The sequence below is a fragment of the Topomyia yanbarensis genome, chromosome 3 (genome assembly GCF_030247195.1).
Source record: "Topomyia yanbarensis strain Yona2022 chromosome 3, ASM3024719v1, whole genome shotgun sequence".
Taxonomy (NCBI): domain Eukaryota; kingdom Metazoa; phylum Arthropoda; class Insecta; order Diptera; family Culicidae; genus Topomyia; species Topomyia yanbarensis.
The window spans coordinates 257,779,831-257,800,077 of record NC_080672.1 but is presented as its reverse complement, the minus strand read 5'-3'; the positions used below and the strand labels follow the sequence as shown (position 1 = coordinate 257,800,077).

The 20,247-nt window shown below is 39.9% G+C and overlaps 1 protein-coding gene across 1 annotated transcript in view; it reads right to left on the bottom strand.

The window, feature by feature from the left end:
• LOC131688858 (uncharacterized) overlaps positions 1 to 20,247 on the bottom strand; it is a 708,198-nt gene that overhangs the window by 79,796 nt on the left and 608,155 nt on the right. Inside the window, exon 11 of the mRNA XM_058973432.1 lies at positions 7,847 to 8,061. Coding sequence (XP_058829415.1) covers positions 7,847 to 8,061 — 215 coding nt within the window. The remainder of the gene's footprint in view (positions 1 to 7,846; positions 8,062 to 20,247) is intronic.

The following is a 20,247-nucleotide window of genomic DNA, read 5'->3' as shown; positions in this document are numbered from 1 at the left end:
TAATCCTCTCAAGTAATTTGCCCGTCGTGTCAATCAGACAGATTGGTCTGTACGCCGATGGGTCGCCAGGCGGCTTCCCGGCCTTCGGCAACAGTACCAGCTTCTGCCTTTTCCATCTATCCGGAAAACGGCACTCGTCAAGGCATCTCTGCATAGCCAACCTGAACATGTTCGGGTTCGCCATGATTGCTGACTTGAGAGCGCTGTTTGGAACTCCATCAGGCCCTGGAGCTTTATTCACCGCTAGAGAATTAGCAACTGCAAGTAGCTCTTCGTTCGTCACCGGGGCCACCATGTCGTCCGTACCCGCCGTGCCTTGCGGCGCTGGGGGCCAGGGACTTATGGTTCGGGACGGGAAGAGTACTTCGATAATTCTCGCCAACCGTTCTGGCGACCGTTCAGGAGGTGAGGAGCCCCCTTTGGTCTTTGCCATCACGATCCTGTAGGCATCGCCCCACGGATTCACGTTGGCCTCCTCGCACAATTTGTCAAAACACGCTCTCTTGCTGCGCTTGATGGCCTTGTTAAGGGCCGATTTCGCAGCACGAAACACTTCACGTCGTTCCACTCTACCCTCCTCAGTGCGGGCTCGCTGCATCCTACGTCTAGCTTGTAGGCAAGCTGACCGTAGGGCTGCGATCTCAGCACTCCACCAATATACCGAGCGTCTGCCATTTCTTGGCAGGGTCTTCCTCGGCATAGTGGCGTCGCACGCGCGTGATAGAACAGCTACCAGCGCATCCCCGCTTAGACTGTCGGTGTTGACCTCCAGTCCCAGGGCCGCGGTGAAAACTTCGCTGTCGAAGTGATTGGTCTTCCACCCGCGTACCTGACAGGGATTACCCGCCCTAGAATGCTGCACACCAAAGTTGATCTTGAAGCGTATTGCTAGGTGATCACTATGGGTGTAGCCTTCGTCTACCCTCCAGTCCATGTCTGGGACCAAACTTGGACTGGCAAACGTTACGTCAATCCACGACTCGACCCCATTCCTACGGAATGTGCTAGCGGAACCATCATTGACTAGCACTGCGTCGAGTTTCGCAAGCGCCTCCAGAAGCGCTTGGCCCCTACCATTTGTATAGCGGCTGCCCCACTCCACCGCCCAAGCGTTGAAGTCACCCGCTATGACAAACGGCTTTCGTCCCACCATGTCAGACGAGAGCCTATCGATCATCTGGTTGAACTGTTCTATTGGCCACATAGGTGGGGCATAGCAGCTACAATAGAACACACCATTGATCTTGGCAATCGCGACACCCTCCGCAGAGGACTGTACTACCTCCTGGACCGGGAACCGACCCGTTGCACAGATTGCCGCCATTCCAGACCCGTCCGCCACCCAGTTGCCGTTGTCGGCAGGGACGTTGTACGGGTCGGATAGAAGGGCGACATCTGTCCCCGACTCCAATACCGACTGCCACAGTAACTGCTGAGCAGGTGCGCAGTGGTTAAGATTCAGCTGTGTGACGATTGCCATTACTTCCTCTTTCCCGCCTCCCCGAAGGGACAAGCAGGTCCGCCCATAACATGGTTGCGGCCCTGCTTCTTGCTAGCGCAGATGAGACACTTGGGTGCCCTCTCGCATTTCAGCGCCTTGTGTCCCTCCTCGCCGCAGCGACGACACAACTTGCTCCTGTCTGGGCCCTTACAGTCGTATGACTTGTGGCCTGGCTCCAGACATTTAAAACATCGGTCCACTGAAGGCGGCTGGAGTATGCTAACTGGGCATACTGACCATCCGATCTTCAACTTCCCTTTGTCCGTTACTTTCTTGGCTTCCGCGGCCGGTAACTTGAAGTAAGCTACCTGCGTGCCAAGCAACCGCTCCCTGATACGTACAGAGTTCTGATCGATCTCGACGCCGCACTGCTGCTTAACGGCCGAGACGACGTCCTCTGCGTTTGTGATCTCGTCCAGTTGCTTACACTGGAGAGTCACTTCCGCTCCCAACGACCTCACCTGAGCGCCGTTTCCCAAGACCTCTTGGGCCAACCTCCTATACGTTACTCCATTGGATTGTGATCCACGCTTCAGCACCAAGATCATTTCGCCATCTTTGGTGCGTCTGACGCTTCGCACATCCTGTCCTAAATTCGAGAGGCTTTCGGCCGCCCGCATCGATTTTAGGACATCCGCATAGCTGCCCCCGTTGGTTTTCACCAACAGGGCCTCTCCTCTATCCCTCGCCTTCTTCTTAGCGGGTCGAGGTGCGTTGGACTTCCGCTCCCTGCTAACCACCTGCCATTCGCCATCTTGTACCGATGGCGCCGGCAGGCTGGTGCCAGGTCGCTCCGCCGTGCGCGCCCGATTGGCGGCTTTCGCCTTTTTAGGCTGGGAAGTCGCCTTCTCGGGACGCCGCCCTGCGGGATCCTTCGCACCCGGATCCGCACCACCCAAGCGACGTTTGGCCTTGTTGGTTGCCCGTCGTTTGGCATTGCTGCGCGTGCCTACATTAGGCCTAGGCCGCTTCGCAGTCTCCCCCTCCATTAAGCGTTTGGTGGCCGATAAGGCGAAATCTATCGCCTCCTGCGCCATCGTCGCTCCGCCATGGAAGGAGAAGGCCTCGGTTTGGATACCGCGGTCGGCCTTTTCTCTTTCCGTCCACCTCTTCATGTAGGCTACTTGTTCTTGTCTTGCGACTCGAACAGCCTGACGAAGCACCAGCAGGTTCTGTTTTAGATCCTTACTGATGTTACTCCTCCCGCTCGTGAATTCGATGATGCTATCCAGCTGCTTGGCAACTTCCTGCATCGCAGGTAGTGGTCCGCCAAGCGTGCTGGTAGTATCATCTCCTACCACCTCCATTTCACCATTGGTGCCGTTATTTGCGGCCACCTTCACTCCGCTGTCAGCCCCTGTTGGGGGAGACCTCGCCAGACCCCCTTTGGCAAAGGGGTTCAGCGCCGTAAACACTTCCGCCTCCTTATCGCATACTTTTTTATTGTTATTGCAAAGACTCATATTAAGACCCACGAGTTGCGCGAGAAAATAGGTCCGCCACGCCAGAGCTCCGCATTAACGTGGTAAGAGACACTTACTGTGGGGGGTGCCCAGGTACCCCACAGGCTCCGTTAACGATCGGGCATCATTTTCACCCCCCCGATCATTCATCCCTCGGCACGGATCGCTTCACGCCTTGGAATTGGGGTTACCCCGTTTGGTGGGCCCATATCACCGGAACGGGTGGTCCGTAGCGCTATTGTATGCCGGCAACTACACGGCCCCCCTTCCCTGTCAGCATACGACCATAGTCCCAACGAGTTGGCTACCCGAACATTCCTATGGCTACTCGTATCCCAGCCGGTTCCGCGGGGAGGTAGAGATAGGAGTTCCTGGGCAAGAGGCTAAGGACCACTGTGGCTAACCACCGGGTCTGTATTGCGCATTGCCCAGGCATTTGCCGGCCTGTGTGTGTGTATGTGTGTGTATGTGTGTATGTATGTGTGTGTATGTGTGTGTGTATGTGTGTGTGTATGTATGTGCGTATGTGTCAAATAATGTCACTCATTTTTCTCAGAGATGGCTGGACCGATTTGCCCAAACTTAGTCTCAAATGAAAGATGCAACCTTCCCATCGGCTGCTATTGAATTTTGGATTGATCGGAATTCTGGTTCCGGAATTACGGGTTTCAGAGTGCGGCCACACAGAAATTTCGCATAAAAACTATAGGAAAAATTAAAAATAGAATTTTTATTTTTGATGCTAAATGTATTCAAGGTGCATAAAACGTCGAGATTTGATGCAAACACGAAAAAAATTTGACGAAGATTCACGTTTTTGGATTTTGCACATTTTTGCCTTTCTCATATAGAAAGGTTATGCAATCACTCTGAAAAACGTCAACCTAATCCCGGCCCGGAGGGCCGAGTGTCATATCCCATTCGACTCAGTTCGTCGAGATCGGAAAAAGTCTGTATGTGTGTGTGTATGTGTGTATGTATGTGTGTGTGTATGTGTGTGTGTATGTGTGTGTGTGTGTGTATGTATGTGCGTATGTGTCAAATAATGTCACTCATTTTTCTCAGAGATGGCTGGACCGATTTGCCCAAACTTAGTCTCAAATGAAAGATGCAACCTTCCCATCGGCTGCTATTGAATTTTGGATTGATCGGAATTCTGGTTCCGGAATTACGGGTTTCAGAGTGCGGCCACACAGAAATTTCGCATAAAAACTATAGGAAAAATTAAAAATAGAATTTTTATTTTTGATGCTAAATGTATTCAAGGTGCATAAAACGTCGAGATTTGATGCAAACACAAAAAAAATTTGACGAAGATTCACGTTTTTGGATTTTGCACATTTTTGCCTTTCTCATATAGAAAGGTTATGCAATCACTCTGAAAAACGTCAACCTAATCCCGGCCCGGAGGGCCGAGTGTCATATCCCATTCGACTCAGTTCGTCGAGATCGGAAAAAGTCTGTATGTGTGTGTATGTGTGTATGTATGTGTGTGTATGTGTGTGTATGTGTGTGTGTGTGTGTGTATGTATGTGCGTATGTGTCAAATAATGTCACTCATTTTTCTCAGAGATGGCTGGACCGATTTGCCCAAACTTAGTCTCAAATGAAAGATGCAACCTTCCCATCGGCTGCTATTGAATTTTGGATTGATCGGAATTCTGGTTCCGGAATTACGGGTTTCAGAGTGCGGCCACACAGAAATTTCGCATAAAAACTATAGGAAAAATTAAAAATAGAATTTTTATTTTTGATGCTAAATGTATTCAAGGTGCATAAAACGTCGAGATTTGATGCAAACACAAAAAAAAATTTGACGAAGATTCACGTTTTTAGATTTTGCACATTTTTGCCTTTCTCATATAGAAAGGTTATGCAATCACTCTGAAAAACGTCAACCTAATCCCGGCCCGGAGGGCCGAGTGTCATATCCCATTCGACTCAGTTCGTCGAGATCGGAAAAAGTCTGTATGTGTGTGTGTATGTGTGTATGTATGTGTGTGTGTATGTGTGTGTGTATGTGTGTGTGTGTATGTATGTGCGTATGTGTCAAATAATGTCACTCATTTTTCTCAGAGATGGCTGGACCGATTTGCCCAAACTTAGTCTCAAATGAAAGATGCAACCTTCCCATCGGCTGCTATTGAATTTTGGATTGATCGGAATTCTGGTTCCGGAATTACGGGTTTCAGAGTGCGGCCACACAGAAATTTCGCATAAAAACTATAGGAAAAATTAAAAATAGAATTTTTATTTTTGATGCTAAATGTATTCAAGGTGCATAAAACGTCGAGATTTGATGCAAACACGAAAAAAATTTGACGAAGATTCACGTTTTTGGATTTTGCACATTTTTGCCTTTCTCATATAGAAAGGTTATGCAATCACTCTGAAAAACGTCAACCTAATCCCGGCCAATTTTTTTTTTCAACTCGCATAAGGTTTCTGGATTTTAACAGGGGCGTAGTTGATGGTTTACGGAGAGGGGTTACACCCCCCCCCTCTACTGTTCACTCCCCTCCTTTAAAAATCTCCTTAAATCACCGCTCAGACCACCACCTCATACCCCTCCCTTTCAACCCCATCATCTTTAAACCACCACTATATTACAAAGCATACCAATTTAAGCTGGGGAGTCGTTCATTCATGGGACTTTCGCCCTCCTCACATACCCATCCCCGCGTGACAAAATGAGTTAGCAAGCAGATAACATTGATCTAATGCTGATTAGGCTAATGGAGTATGATATTTTTTTGTTTCAAGTGTTTCACCGTCGACACGTAGCTTATCAAGTTCGTGGCTGGCATGCCATTGTGTATAAGTGCAAAGTGTACTAAGAATGTAATGGACATTTCCACGATTATGTTGAACATAAAAAGCCTCCGTGCCATAGTTTAGAGAAATGAGAAAGGCACAATTGCACCGCTAGGTGGATTAAAACAGGTTTTTACAGGGTAATAGGATTACCACCTTTGGTAAGCTTTTCACTCGGAGATTTTTACTGACCTGCGATAGGTTTTTATAGAATCACTTTGACCTTTCTGACTTATTTGCTGAGTTTAAATTAGACAAGTATAAACTCTTTGATTCTTTTTGTAACTCGTCGAGGTATCAATCACCAAAATTGACTCACATTGAGCTTGACACGGCTAACGACAAAAATCCAAAAGCACCGTCCACTCACGCTGTGGAGGAGCAGTCGAAAAACCATTGCGCTCTGCCACAGATAAGTACCGTGAAGCAAACCCCCTGTAGGGTTGCTACCCCTCCGGGTTTGACCCAGAGACTTCAGATTTTGGAGAGGATGCCAAGGCCTCCGAGTTTTGCATCGATTTCTCCGAGTATAGTGATACGATGAATAATTTTAACTCAATATGTTCAAATGAGTTCCTCCGGTGTTAATGATGACTGCTCCATAAGCGCACCTTAACTGTTGGCCAGGTAGAAAAAATGTGCTACTTTGTTGGAACCTTCCTAGCGACTGTGATGACGAATAACCGAATATTTTGTGCCCAGTAAAAATTTCGGAAGACACCGCAGTGTGCTTCACAGATGCTACCGCTTTCCTGCCTGCTTCACGGTACTTAGCTGTGGCAGAGAGTAATGGTTTTTCGGCTGCTCCTCCACAGCGTGAGTGGCCGGTGCTTTTGGATTTTTTGGCGTTAGCCAAAAAACCTCGACGAGTTACAAAAAGAATGAAAGAGTTTGTACTTGGCTAATTTAAACTCAGCAGATAGGTCAGATAAGTTCAAAGTGATTCTATAAAAACATATCGCAGGTCAGTAAAAATCTCCGAGAGAAAACCTTACCAAAGGTGGTAATCCTATTACCCTGTAAAAAAAAAAGATTTCCAATTGGATGAATGTCATAATTTTACAATAAGAAACCTGCTCCAGGGCACTCTCAGTAAGCATCTCAATTCTTGACACACTGAAACAATATATAAAGACAAATACCCGACGGGAATGCTTGGATAACAAGTTGAAATTTGTGCCGCATAATTCACCCCGAACAATCATCCAATTTACCCCTGGGGGTGAATTCACCCCCGGTTGAAAACCACTATTGTACAGTACTCATGAAAATTATCATGAAAATCAATAATGACTTGCAGTGACAAAAAGTTTGCTTTACTTTAATATGCGCTCCCGTATTACAATAAAATGTTTTCGGAAGTGCGTAGGAGGATTTCTACTTTCAACATTTCGAAATGTCAAGGGCCTAGCTTGACCTTTTCCAAATATTAGTAAACAAATTATGTCAAAAACTCTACTCAGTTTGAGGAAGGGGCTCCTTGAATGATTCGGAGTGGTGACAGACGTTTTAGGAAATGGTTATATTGTGTTGCATAAGTTTGGAAGAGAACTGTTGAACTTTTTTGAAAAATATTGGAGGTTACAGTCCGGCCCGATTGAAATAGTGTTTTGGGGTCTGCATTACGTAAAAAAACGAGTTCAAAAAAACTTCTGAAAATTGTCATAGATAACGCTCAAAATTTCTTCTTTCACGGTATAGTTGAACAACTAGCGTAACAATATTGTATAATCACTTTGGATATTGCAGCAAAGTTATGAACAACTAAACACGTACCAAATTGGGTGAGCTTACAAGCAAATGCTGTGACCGCACGTGAGATGAACCATATACGTTTCTATTTTGGCTTAGTTCTCATGCTCTAACCGGACAATGTACCGGACATAACAATAACCGACCAGGTAACGCCATTTACGTACAGCATCACCTATGCCACGCGTGCTGTTCTGTCGCATGCAAAGCAATTAGTACGTTGTACCGATGTAATGTCCAAAACTACACAACTGGCCCAGTTCCGTCCTGCTGGCTGCATGTGCCTCGTTATATTTCATTATGATGTTGTACTTACTCGATGTGAAGGTATGATCCCACCAGTCGGTTTTGCAGAGGAAGGCCTTTAGATTGTCCGCCGTGCGGCCGACAATTACCACGGGAGGCGCCACAAGTGTCCTCACCAATAATGCGATTCCGACGAAACCGCACAGGACTCCCAGGCGCTTGAGCAGATATGCATCGGTGATTTTCACCGCTTTCGCCGAGCGGACCCGGAAGATGACAGATATCCTGAAAATAGCAGGAAATGATAATTTCATTCTTCACGTCGATACTGGTTACTTGGTGGTACTAGGATTTATGTAGGCAGCGAACAGCGAACGATATGCGTTTCAACTGTAGTCTGAATTCTATGGGAAATTAATTTTGAATTTGATTTGCTAGTCCCGTTAAGTTAGACATCCCGGAAAAACTCACTTCCATACTTGATGCTAGAAATCTATCACGATAATATACCCTAATTCCGGACAAACGTCTGATATATAATGCGCTCAGCTTCCTTACTACAATTCAAAGCTGTAAAATTCGACATATGAACATAACATGATTTATATTGAATTACAGTATTTTCTCTCTAGCAGCGGTTCTAATTTTTTCGCCATTCTCATACACCTGCACCTAATAAAAGTCCGCAGAGCCGAATCTCATGTGTCATTTGACTAATGTCATTTTTAGCTTGAGGCTGAAACTGACTCGCTATCGTAGCGAACTACATCAAACCATTTGGTTGAAGCCAGTATGTGAGAACCAGGCGCAATTCCATTACGAGGATGATTTGAAAAGCCCCGGGCCCGAAAATAAAAAAAGCACATACCCAGAATGTTTATTTTTTATCGAACGAAATATTATTGGTTTTTAATATGCCCAGTTCATTTGAAAACCAAATCCCATCCATCCATCCCAATAGAATTTTTTGTTCCAGTCCACAAAAAACTGAGAAACGGTGTATTTGACATGTTCATTCGGTGAAAATTTCTCTCCACTGAGGTGAGATTTGAATTTGGGTAAACAAAAAGAAATCACATGTAACCGGGGCGGGTGAATATGGTGCATGGTCGACGATTTGCTATCGTAGTTTGTTCAATTAAACGTCTCTTGCAACCGAGGAGTTCCACGAAGATCTGTCCGAAAATCTTTAAACGTTTCACCGGCATAGAAAACTAAACATTTTCCAGAGTCAATTAAATTATTTTTACCCAACAGCAATTTTTTTGTGAAAAAGTCTATGTAGCATTTTAGAAAAAAAAATTGTTCTGAGAACGAGTTCCAGAAAATGAATACTTCTATATGAAAAAATATACACTGAACAAATACAACATTTTTCACAAAAACAATAATTTTTGTTAAAAATTTAAATTGCAAAAAACCCATTTAAAAAAAATTATAAGAAAAAAAAATATTGTGAATGTGATTGCATGATGGAGAACTTATCGGTAAAAAAAAGTTTTTCTAAAGCAAATTTATGCATGTTTTTAACTTTCATAATAATTGACAAACAAAACTGTAACTTTATTACAGAATATAATTCAAAATGTTTTTTTAAATCGAAATGCATTTAACAAAAATCTTCCAAAATACGATAATTGTTGAGATATTTGGAATTTTGCTCCAACAAAAACAATTAATTCGTGTAATTATGCCTCTTTGAAAGTTATTCGCGTTAACCCATCATAAAACATCAACAATCTAATGTTTATCGTTTTTAGACGCAAAGCAAACTTTTTCAGTGTATTTGGATTGTGGAGAAGCTCTCCATAAAAAAGTTTTCCTAACAAACAACTTTTGTCATATTTTTTTTTAAATTCATGCTATTTGCTATAAGATTCTAAACGCCATTTTAAATCAAAATGCTCATAACAAATTTTTTTGAAATGTAGTAGTTCTTGAGATATTTTAAATTTTATTTTAACAGCACAATTATTTTTATATCGATTTTATCATAAGGTATTCGCGTTTCTCCATCAACACCAATAGATTTTTCAGAAGGTCCATAACATTTTCTGTAACTTTCCCTTTGACATCAAGGCGATATTGTAAACCAACTGAAAACAATCAAAATATGATTCAACTATATAGTTTAATAACACTAGGTTACAAAGTAAAAATAAAAATCTGAACTTTAATATTCGAACACCATTTCTGATGTAAAATTTCATGCTGAATCCGAAAATGAGGTCCAAAAAATTTACAATAGAACAGTTTTCGAGTTACAGTAAAAAAATGAATTTCATCTTTAAAATTAAAAGTGCGGTCAGTAAAATCCAAATACTTTTGGTTGTAGTGCATCGATATGAAATATTCTAAAATTGAATTAAAGGTAATTGAATGCACTTTTGATCGTTAGAACGTTTTGTTTTAGTGCGACTACTGGTTCTGGCGTAATCTATGAATCTATTGAACTGTTTCTTAATTTTTCGTCATTTTTTGAAGAAAAATGAGCGTTTGGTGCCTACTGAGCCAACAATAACCAATGAAAATAAGCATTAATTAGTTTAAATCGGATGGAAATTGTGAAAGTTATTCAATTTTGGTAGAATGGAGATTTTTGAGTTTCTCTGGGTCAACTTACTGAACCGTTTCGATTCCAATTTTTTCTAGGCTTTGTTTCATAATATATGAGGGACTCTCTGTCAATATTCTGTAATACTTTTAATTTGTTATCCTTCACAGAACATCCAGTAGTAATTATGTAGGACATCAAATAATACTTATTTTAGGTTTAAAATCTCAAAATCTGAACTTCAGAATGATTTGAAGAACGTAGAATATTTTGTAATTGCACTTAGATGTTTTACGCTATATATTGTAGTATATTGGAATTTTGTGAACCAGCACAGCAAAATTGGTACATCGTAGAAGCCAATGTGAATCCCATATAATTTCAAATTATAAACTTCAAGACGTTTTAATAACGTAAAATAAATTGTTAGTTGAACAAAACGTGAAGAATTCGGTGGATAAGTCATCATTCGTGAAGCTAGTGTCCGAATTTAACATTTTGCACCGTCAAAAGCTTCCGATATGTGTATCCAGGCGTTGTGGAGCGTGCAGTTTACAACGTTTCTTGAACATATGCGATTCTGTATGACACATTTGAACATTATGCGTATTTTTTAATGCCAAATTTTTGATGACATTACTCCACTGAGCCTGAACTTATTGTTTTAAGAAGTCTTGAATCATTTGGATAAACGAGTTCGAATATTACCCCACATTAAATTTTCTCAAATTTCTTCCACTTACTTTTTAAACAGAATTCTGACAGAGAGTACCTCATATATTTTGAAACAAAGCCTAAAAAAATTGGAATCGAGACGGTTCAATAAGTTGACCCAGAGGAACTCAAAAATCTCCATTCTACAAAAATTGAATAACTTTTACAATTTCCATCCGATTTAAACTAATAAGTGCTTATTTTCATTGGTTGGTAGGCTATTATTTTTCATAAAAATATATTTTTTACGATTGCATTATCTTGCCCAAAATATTGATCAAACGCTCATTTTTCTTCAAAATATGACGAAAAATCAAGAAAAAGTTCAATAGATTCGTAGATAACGCCAGAACAGGTAGTCGCACTAAAACAAAATGTTCTAACGATCGAAAGTGCATTCAATTACCTTTAATCCAACTTTATAATATTTCATGTCGATGCACTACAACCGAAGATATTTGGATTTTACTGAAGGCATTTTTAATTTTATAGGTTAAATTCATTTTTCTACTGTGACTTGAAAACTGTTCTACTGTGAATTTTTTGGACTTCATTTTCGGATTCAGCACACGATTTTATATTGAAAATGACCATCATCTTATTTTGTTCAGAAATGCTGTAAACTAGTGTAATCAGACCCCACGATTGAGTAATATATTGATTGTATCGCATTTTGGCAGATTGTTGTTGAATGCATTGTGATTTAAGATGACATTTAGAATTACATTCTGTAATAAAATTACAGTTTTGTATGTCAATTACTATGATATTTAAAAACATGTGTAAAGTAATTATTGGAAAAAACTTTTTTACTGATAAGTTCTCCATCATGCTATCACATTAAAAATGTTTCTTTTCTCTCTAGATTTTGTGGGAAAAATATAAATTTCTTTAAAAAATGAGATTTTTGCAATTTAAATTTTTAACAAAAAAATTTGTTCTTGTGAAAAATAACACATTTTTTCAATGTATGTTTTTTGTTGCACAGAAATATTCATTTCCTATAACTCATTCTCAGATAGTTTTGTTGTTCAAAATACGGTAATCGAACAAAAAAATTGAAATCAATGCACACAGAAATGTCTATACCCTTTTGAAAAATTGCCCTTGCATCAAAATGTTGCAATTGGCAGAGAAAATCATGGAAAATCATAAACCGAACACAACTGCAAAGTTTCGTACGAACCGACGATGGTCATATTTTGCGGCCTGCCGGTTTCTCATGGAATCCCTCAACTGTTTACTCGTCGTTTAAAAAATCCTATGATGTCGCTCGAAAAACCTTACTGAATATTTTAAATGTCTTAACACAAGCTTAATGTTATGTGTTCGTTGATTTCCAAGTTGCCCTTTCATTCTGGGAGGTGAAAATGTCGCGTTAAGGACAACAGAGCAAAATATGAATTTTCCTGCCACATTTGCATTTATTAAAAGGCCTGATCTCAATTTCAAACTTTAGAGCATCCATATGTTCTAGAAATACAATCTTCGTTATATACAGAACAATACTGCATATGTATTTTGGTTTTCGAATTTTCATGATTTTTTTTCAAGATCAGTTCATCAGTGCTCGGAGTACGGCTATAAAGCTGACACATGCAGGAAGTCCCCATGCTGTGCGATTTGCGCCGAAGAGCACGAGCACAAAGAGTTCAGACATCCGAAATTGCATTAATCGTCACAATGCAAATGTGACGAGAAAGCTCGAAGGTCAAACCCAAGCTGATCATGCTTCCTGGAGTTCTGAGTGCTCCTTGTATCAAATTCGACTTAGACAGTCACGCCGCACCATCGACTACAGTACATAGCAACTAATGCAACACGGCGAAGCCGCGCTGGTTTCCAACCGATGTAATCAGCTGGATCCCGCCACCGGCGCCTATCTGTTTTCCATGGAGCCTGGATGTTATGGCGGCGACCTCTCTCGGTCAAATAAAACTACACTGATAATATAAATTCGTAAATATAATGAAATCGATCATAAAATGCACGAATTCATTCGTCGTTTTCTGCAACGAAGTATTTCGTGCATTCTAAATAGGGACCATTCATAAATTACGTAACGCAAAAATTGCCCAAAAGTGACCCCCTCCCCTCCCCCTATGTAACAAATTGTCACAATTTTTTCCATCCCCCCCCCTCCCCTGTTACGTAACAAATTCCAAGAAAAAATTTTTTTTCTACGATGAAAACATGTTACGTAACGATCCAGTTAACACCCCCTCCCCCCTATGTCACAACTTGTCACAACTTATCGTACCCCCTCCCCCCTAAAAGCGTTACGTAATTTATGAATGGTCCCATAGTAGGTTTCGTTCAATTCATGAACAAGAATGGAACGACATCTTTCGTAAATTTTACACGTTTAATGTATACTGCACGAATGTTATCGTTGATAACGACATTATTTTTCGTGAATGAAACGAAATGTTTTGTTTATTTTAATAAACGTTTGTGTATATTACGAACGATTTCGTTGGTCGCACGAATTAATTTCGTTTATCTTAGAAAAGTGTTCGTATTTATTATCCTCTTATTGTTTTCAGTTGATCTTTTGGGATCGATGTTTGACAACATAGATTCAAAAAAAAAATCGACGCGATTTTATTGTGGTAAGAAAAAATGGCCGCTTGAAGAACGAAAGTTTTCGAAAAATTTTGCTTATTTAGTTTACATTGCACGAATGTAATCGTTGATAACGACATTATTTTTCGTGAACGAAACGAAATGTTTCGTGTATTTCAATAAATGTTTATGTATATGATGAACGATTTCGTTGGTGGCACGATTTCATTTCGTTCATCTTAGGAAAGTTTTAGTATTCATTAGCATATTATTTTTTCAATCGATATTTTAGGATCGATGTTTGACAACAACGATTTTTCAACTAACTAAAAGGATCGATTTGGCAAAATCGATTTTAATTCAACCTGCTCCCTCCTATTGATGACTAAAAAGATTGTGGTGTGAAGGAATGACCGCGTGATGAACGAAAGTTTTCGTAAATATTACATATTTATATTTACATGAATGCTATTGTTGAAAACGGCATTATTTTTCGGGAATGAAACGAAATGTTTCGTTTATTTTAATAAACGGTTGTGTAAATTACAAACGATTTCGTTGGTCGTACGAATTCATTTTGTACATCTTAGAAAAGTTTTCGTATTATTAGCCTCTTATTGTTTTCAGTCGATCAGTCCATTTACATTGCACGAATGTAATCGTTGATAACGACATTCTTTTTCGTGAACGAAACGAAATGTTTCGTGTATTTTAATAATCGTTTATGAATATTACAAACGATTTCGTTTGTCGCAGTCGATCTTTTAGGATCAATGTTTGACAGCACCGATTTTTTATTAATTACAAGGATCGATCTGGCAAATTCGATTCTATTTTAACCTGCTCATCATTATTAAGGACTAGAAAGATTGTGGTGTGAAGAAATGGACGCTTGATGAACAAAAGTTTTAGTAACTTTTACTTATCTAGTGTACATGGCACGAATGTTATCGTTGATAACGACATTATTTTTCGTGAATGAAATGAAATCATTCGTTTATTTCAATAAATGTTTGTGTATATTACGAACAATCTCGTTGGTCGCACGAATTCATTTTGTTTATCTAAGAGAAGTTTTCGTATTTAATAGCATATTCTTTTACATTGCTCCGGCAGAGAAAAACTCAAAATTATTCATGCAAAACCATGGAGCGATGGCTCAACTGAATCCGTACTGCTCCGGATTCTGGATCAACTAGAAGCGGAAGAAGTTTAGAAAATCTTCCTGAAACCGGCAGACACGGATACGGCTACTAAATAGTCAGACCGAGACCGTCGTGATCATCAATAATTATCTGACGTATAGCAACAATGACTTCATATTGAAGCTCTGTTGACGTTGACGGTTCGACGAATGGTGCTCGTAAATATTATAAAGATATTCGTATATAGCAGCGAACATTTCGTTTGCCGAACGAAGCTGTTTCGTAATACGCCAACGAAAGTCGTTTCGTGGTTTTCACGAAAAACTCGTATTAAAAAATAAATGTGTTTCAGTAGAACTACGAACGATTCATCATATGTACGAAAAATTCGTATATTTTATGAAAAGTATCTGTACGAAACTAATGCATAGCGATTTACGAATATATTCTATCAGTGTAAGGAGGGTATTTCTCCTCCCGAAGCTATTCGAGATACTGCGCACCCTGAATTTGTTGTACAATTGCAGTTTGCCAACCAACGTAAAATAAGCTTGACTCCATCACCGAGGCTGTTCTGTTTGCCACGGGACTTGGATGTTATGGTGGCGACCTTTACTGGTCAGGTAAAGCTGAGGAGGGTATATGTCCTCCCGAAGCTACTCGAGATGCTGCGCACTTTCATTTTGATCGATTATTGCAACTTGTCAACAAACGTAATCAGGTCGATTCCGTCACCGACACCTATCCGTCTACCACAGAACTTGAAGGATAAGACAGCGACCTTCTCCGGTCAGATGACAACGCTCAAAACTAGTCAGATCAACTCGAAGGACATGGAACCCCTGTATCCGTTTACACAGGTAAATACAATGAATGTATACATTCTTCCGAAGTAGGACATACAGATGCTGCCTCCGTGAAAATTCACCCCGATTACAGGCATTTGTTTCCACTACAACTTGATCTACCGTCGTTAAACCGTTAGGAGGCAACTTGCAGGGACATCTTAAAATCTACTATCAGAACGTGAGACGACTACGCACAAAAATTGCTGTTCATCGCTGCTTCAGTTGTTGATCATGATGTTATTGTTCTGACCGAAACGTGGCTGAATGATCAAATCAACTCGCTCCAATTATTTGAGTCAAGGTACTCGGTACATCGCAACGATCACGATCCTAATAGTGTAGGGAAGAAACTTGGTGGTGGTGTGTTCATTGCAGTCTCGAACCGACTCTCATACAAATTAAAAAATGATACTCACAATCTCGAAATGGATAAATATTCGTTGCCTCAATACAAGTGATATCGAAATTATTCAGAAGCACATATACTCCGCACTTGACATCGCAACTTCCATTGAACCCAGAACGACACATATACTATTTGGTGATTATAACCAACCTGGACTTCATTGCAAAAGTACCCCCCCCCCCCCCCCGGGTATGCATGCACAGTACTATCTTACTGGCTGGAATGTCAGTACTGAACAGGCGAAATCAAATCCTGAACCTCCTGTTTATAAATAAAGAAGCTCCAATGAACTGCACCGTTTCAGAAGCACCGGAGTCGTTAGTTGCTGTAGACGTACATCATCCTCCACTTTTAGTAACGCAGAGTTGTCCGCAGCTGATCCTTTACGACGAGATGGAGGATGTTAGGGAGTTCAACTTTTCGAAGACTGACTTCTCTAGATTCCATAACTCACTACAGACAATCGATTGGGAGACTTTCTTGATTTTCGCGATCGATGTAGATGTTGCCGTAGAAAAACTTTCACTGGTGCTAAAACTGCTTTTCAGTGTACATGTCTGCACCTCGTCCCAGATCAAAACCAGCATGGTCCAACAAGCAGCTACGTAAACTGAAAAGATTGTGAGCAGCTGCGCTTCGACATTACACTAGGCGACGAAACTACAAAAAGGGAGTTAACTGTAGCTCTAGTAACAGCTACAAAACATATAATCGCTTTCTCTACTCAAAACACGTAGCACAAACCCAATCCAACCTAAAACGAAACCCAAAACAGTTTCGGTCTTTTGTAAATGAGAAACGTAAAGAAAATGGGCTTCCTTCCAGTATATTCCTCGCAAATGACACGTCCAACGCTTCCAGCGGCATCTGGAACAAAACATTTCTCGAGTGTGTTTGAAAATAAATCGACTAACTCAACTTGGGTGGATTGTGGCCTTCAAGATGTCCATACATTCTGACAATCTGGTACGACACTGGTAATCGAAATTATGCTACAAGCACCAGGATCTGTGGAAGCACTGCGTGCATTCTTCTAACTTTAATGAGAGTTAAATGCCAAGGATGATCACCAGTTTACTTCCTTTATTTTTTTCTAGTATACGTATAGTCGAATAATTTACCTCGAAAATCCGTAGTCCCGTAGAATTCTTGCACAAATATCTATATTAAGCTGATATATACGGCTAACAACATAAATAATAAACGAATACCATCTAAAAATACTATGAAAATCGACTAGAGCCAAAATAGGTACGTACATCTAAATTTAACATTTACCCTTCCCATTTTCTTTTTAATTTCTCGGCGAAAACAGCTTAAATTAATAAAATAACACAACAAAAAAGTTTGACCCGATTATCTGGGATGAGATTTTTTTAAATCCCCGGATAATCAACTCTAACCTGTAATTGATATATGTAGACAATTGCTGAAACCTATGGTAAAGTGAATTGCCCTGCTAGTTTAGGTACTCACGATAACAAAATCATCCTGCGATATACCTCATTGTGAACTGATTCAGTAGAAAGAGGTTTTGCCGACCTGACCTCAATAACGAATACAAAAGAACCCTCATTAAAACTCGACGTCGATTTGATTTTCCGTCAATTACTGCCACCTGAGAGGTTTTTTTTTCCTCGTGGCTTTTATTCCCGTGGCTTTCCCAGCTCATGAGGTGATCTCATCATTATTTAACATTTTTTCACGTTCGTCACGTCTACTGCCTGAATGGTTATTGATTGCTTTTGTTCGACCGGAAAATAAGCCGTTCCATTGAATTTGAAATGAAGGTTGAAATTATTTGTTTTGGAACAATAGGTTAATTTTTATTCCAAATTCTTTAAATAAATATCAGGTCATGCCATTTGACCGACTCCAGTAATTCTGAAGTTTCGATTTCTGGTGCGCTCTTAGGATTACAAGCTTTCTCAGAATTTTGCTAGACTTGTGTTTAGTATTCTGATACAATCCTTCTCAGGATTTGGTAGGAACCATTTTCGGGATTCTGGTGGAATACTTTTTCTCATTCCAATGGAAATCTTCTTTGTATTTCCGCGTGATCTTACTAGGGATACTGATGAAATATTTCTCAGGATTATGATAGTCTTCGGATAGTATACTGATCTGGATTTTGATAGAATGCTCGGGTTTGAATATTACTAATGTTTATGATTTATTCAGGATTCTGATGGAATCGAGTTCCTAATTAACCTTCAAAAAGGCAAGTTAAAATTGTGACTTCAAGAAGAATCACTCATAAGACCCAATGGAATCAAAAGCCTCTTTTTATCGTATTATCAGTGAACGAATCGAAAGCCCGAAAACGCTCGATCATTTGTATTTCAAATTACAAGTCCATTGAAACTAGAGAACTATAACTAGCCGGGCCTCTGGCACCCCTTGCCTTTATGAGGGTTCAATCTTGCGTATAGCACCTAATGAAAATCCTGCTCAGAATTCCGATGGAATTCTGTTCAGTTTTGTTTGCGACGTAGTCTTGTTCATAATTCTACCACTGTTCATCGCAACATTCTGATGGAACACTTTTCAGAATTGTGACTGTACACAGCTTATTTTTTATATATTATTTTCTATTTGATTATTTTGTTTTGTTTGCATTACATTTCTAATTTAGTATATTGGGTGTTCAGCCACAAGTGGTGACTTTTCATCCCTATTGTTTACATGATTCAGTTAATTATTATTAAGTTATGATATGCTTTCGCAGTTAAGTAATTTTTTTCAGTAGGATGTTTTAAACCTACTTGTCTTCTGAATAAGTAGCTAAACAAACCTTATAAACTAACTTATAAACTATAAAGAGAGCTAATCGTTACAATTGAAGATTGCAACGATTTTTGTCGAAAGTTGCTTATAATACTGTTCGTCATAATTTCTAGTGTTTCTATGTTTGCAAGTCTGTGCAACTCATTTGTGCTAAACCAGGGAGGACGCTTCAAAATCATTTTCAGAATTTTATTCTGAATCCTTTGAAGCGTTTTCTTCCTAGTAGCACAACAACTTGCCCAGATTGGCACTGCATATAGCATTGCCGGTCTAAATATTTGTTTATAAATTAATAGTTTGTTCTTTAGGCAGAGCCTAGAATTCCTATTTATAAGAGGGTATAAACATTTTATATATTTGTTGCATTTTGTTTGGATTTCTTCAATGTGATCCTTAAAAGTGAGTTTTTTATCGTAAATCAAACCCAAGTATTTAACTTGATCTGACCACGTTAAATTCAAACCATTAAATTTAATAATATGGTTATTATTTGGTTTAAGAAAATAAGCTCTTGGCTTATGCGGAAACACAATCAATTGTGTTTTTGCCACATTAGTGGAAATTTTCCATTTTTTCAGGTAATCATTGAAAATATTCAAGCTTCGTTGCAGTCGACTGCAGATAATACGAAGGCTCCTCCCAGTGGCTGAGATGCTAGTATCATCACAGAAAAGTGACTTTTTACAGCCTGTAGGTAGATTTGGAAGATCAGAGGTAAAAATATTGTAAAGTATTGGTGCGACGCTTGATCCTTGAGGGACGAATGCTTTAACGGGTAGCTTATTAGATTTACAATTCTGATAAGAAACCTATAGGGTACGGTTAGTAAGATAATTTTTAATTATCTCTATTATGTAAATTGGAAAATTGAAATACCAAATTTTGGCAATTAAACCTTTGTGCCAAACACTGTCGAAAGCTTTTTCGATGTCTATAAGAGCAACTCCAGTGGAATAGCCCTCTGAGATATTTGCCTTTATCATGTTAGTTACTCTCACAAGTTGATGAGTAGTTGAATGTCCAATACGAAATCCAAACTGCTCAAGAAGAAAAATAGAATTCTCATTGATATGTGACATCATTCTAGTTAGGATGATTTTTTCGAATAATTTACTAATAGAAGAGAGTAAGCTAATTGGTCGATAGCTAGATGCTTCTGCTGGGTTTTTATCTGGTTTCAAAATAGGAATAATCTTGGCATTTTTCCATCTTTCAGGGAAGTATGATAATTCAAAACATTTGTTGAATACTTTGACCAAGTATCTCATGGTGATTTCGGGAAGGTTTTTAAGAAGAATGTTGAAAATTGCATCATAACCTGGAGCTTTCATATTTTTTAACTTTTTTATGATGGATTTGATCTCATCATAGTTTGTTTCAACAATATCGTCTAGAGACAATACTTGATTTGAAACGTTTTCATATTTTTGTAAGACTCGCAACGTTGAGATT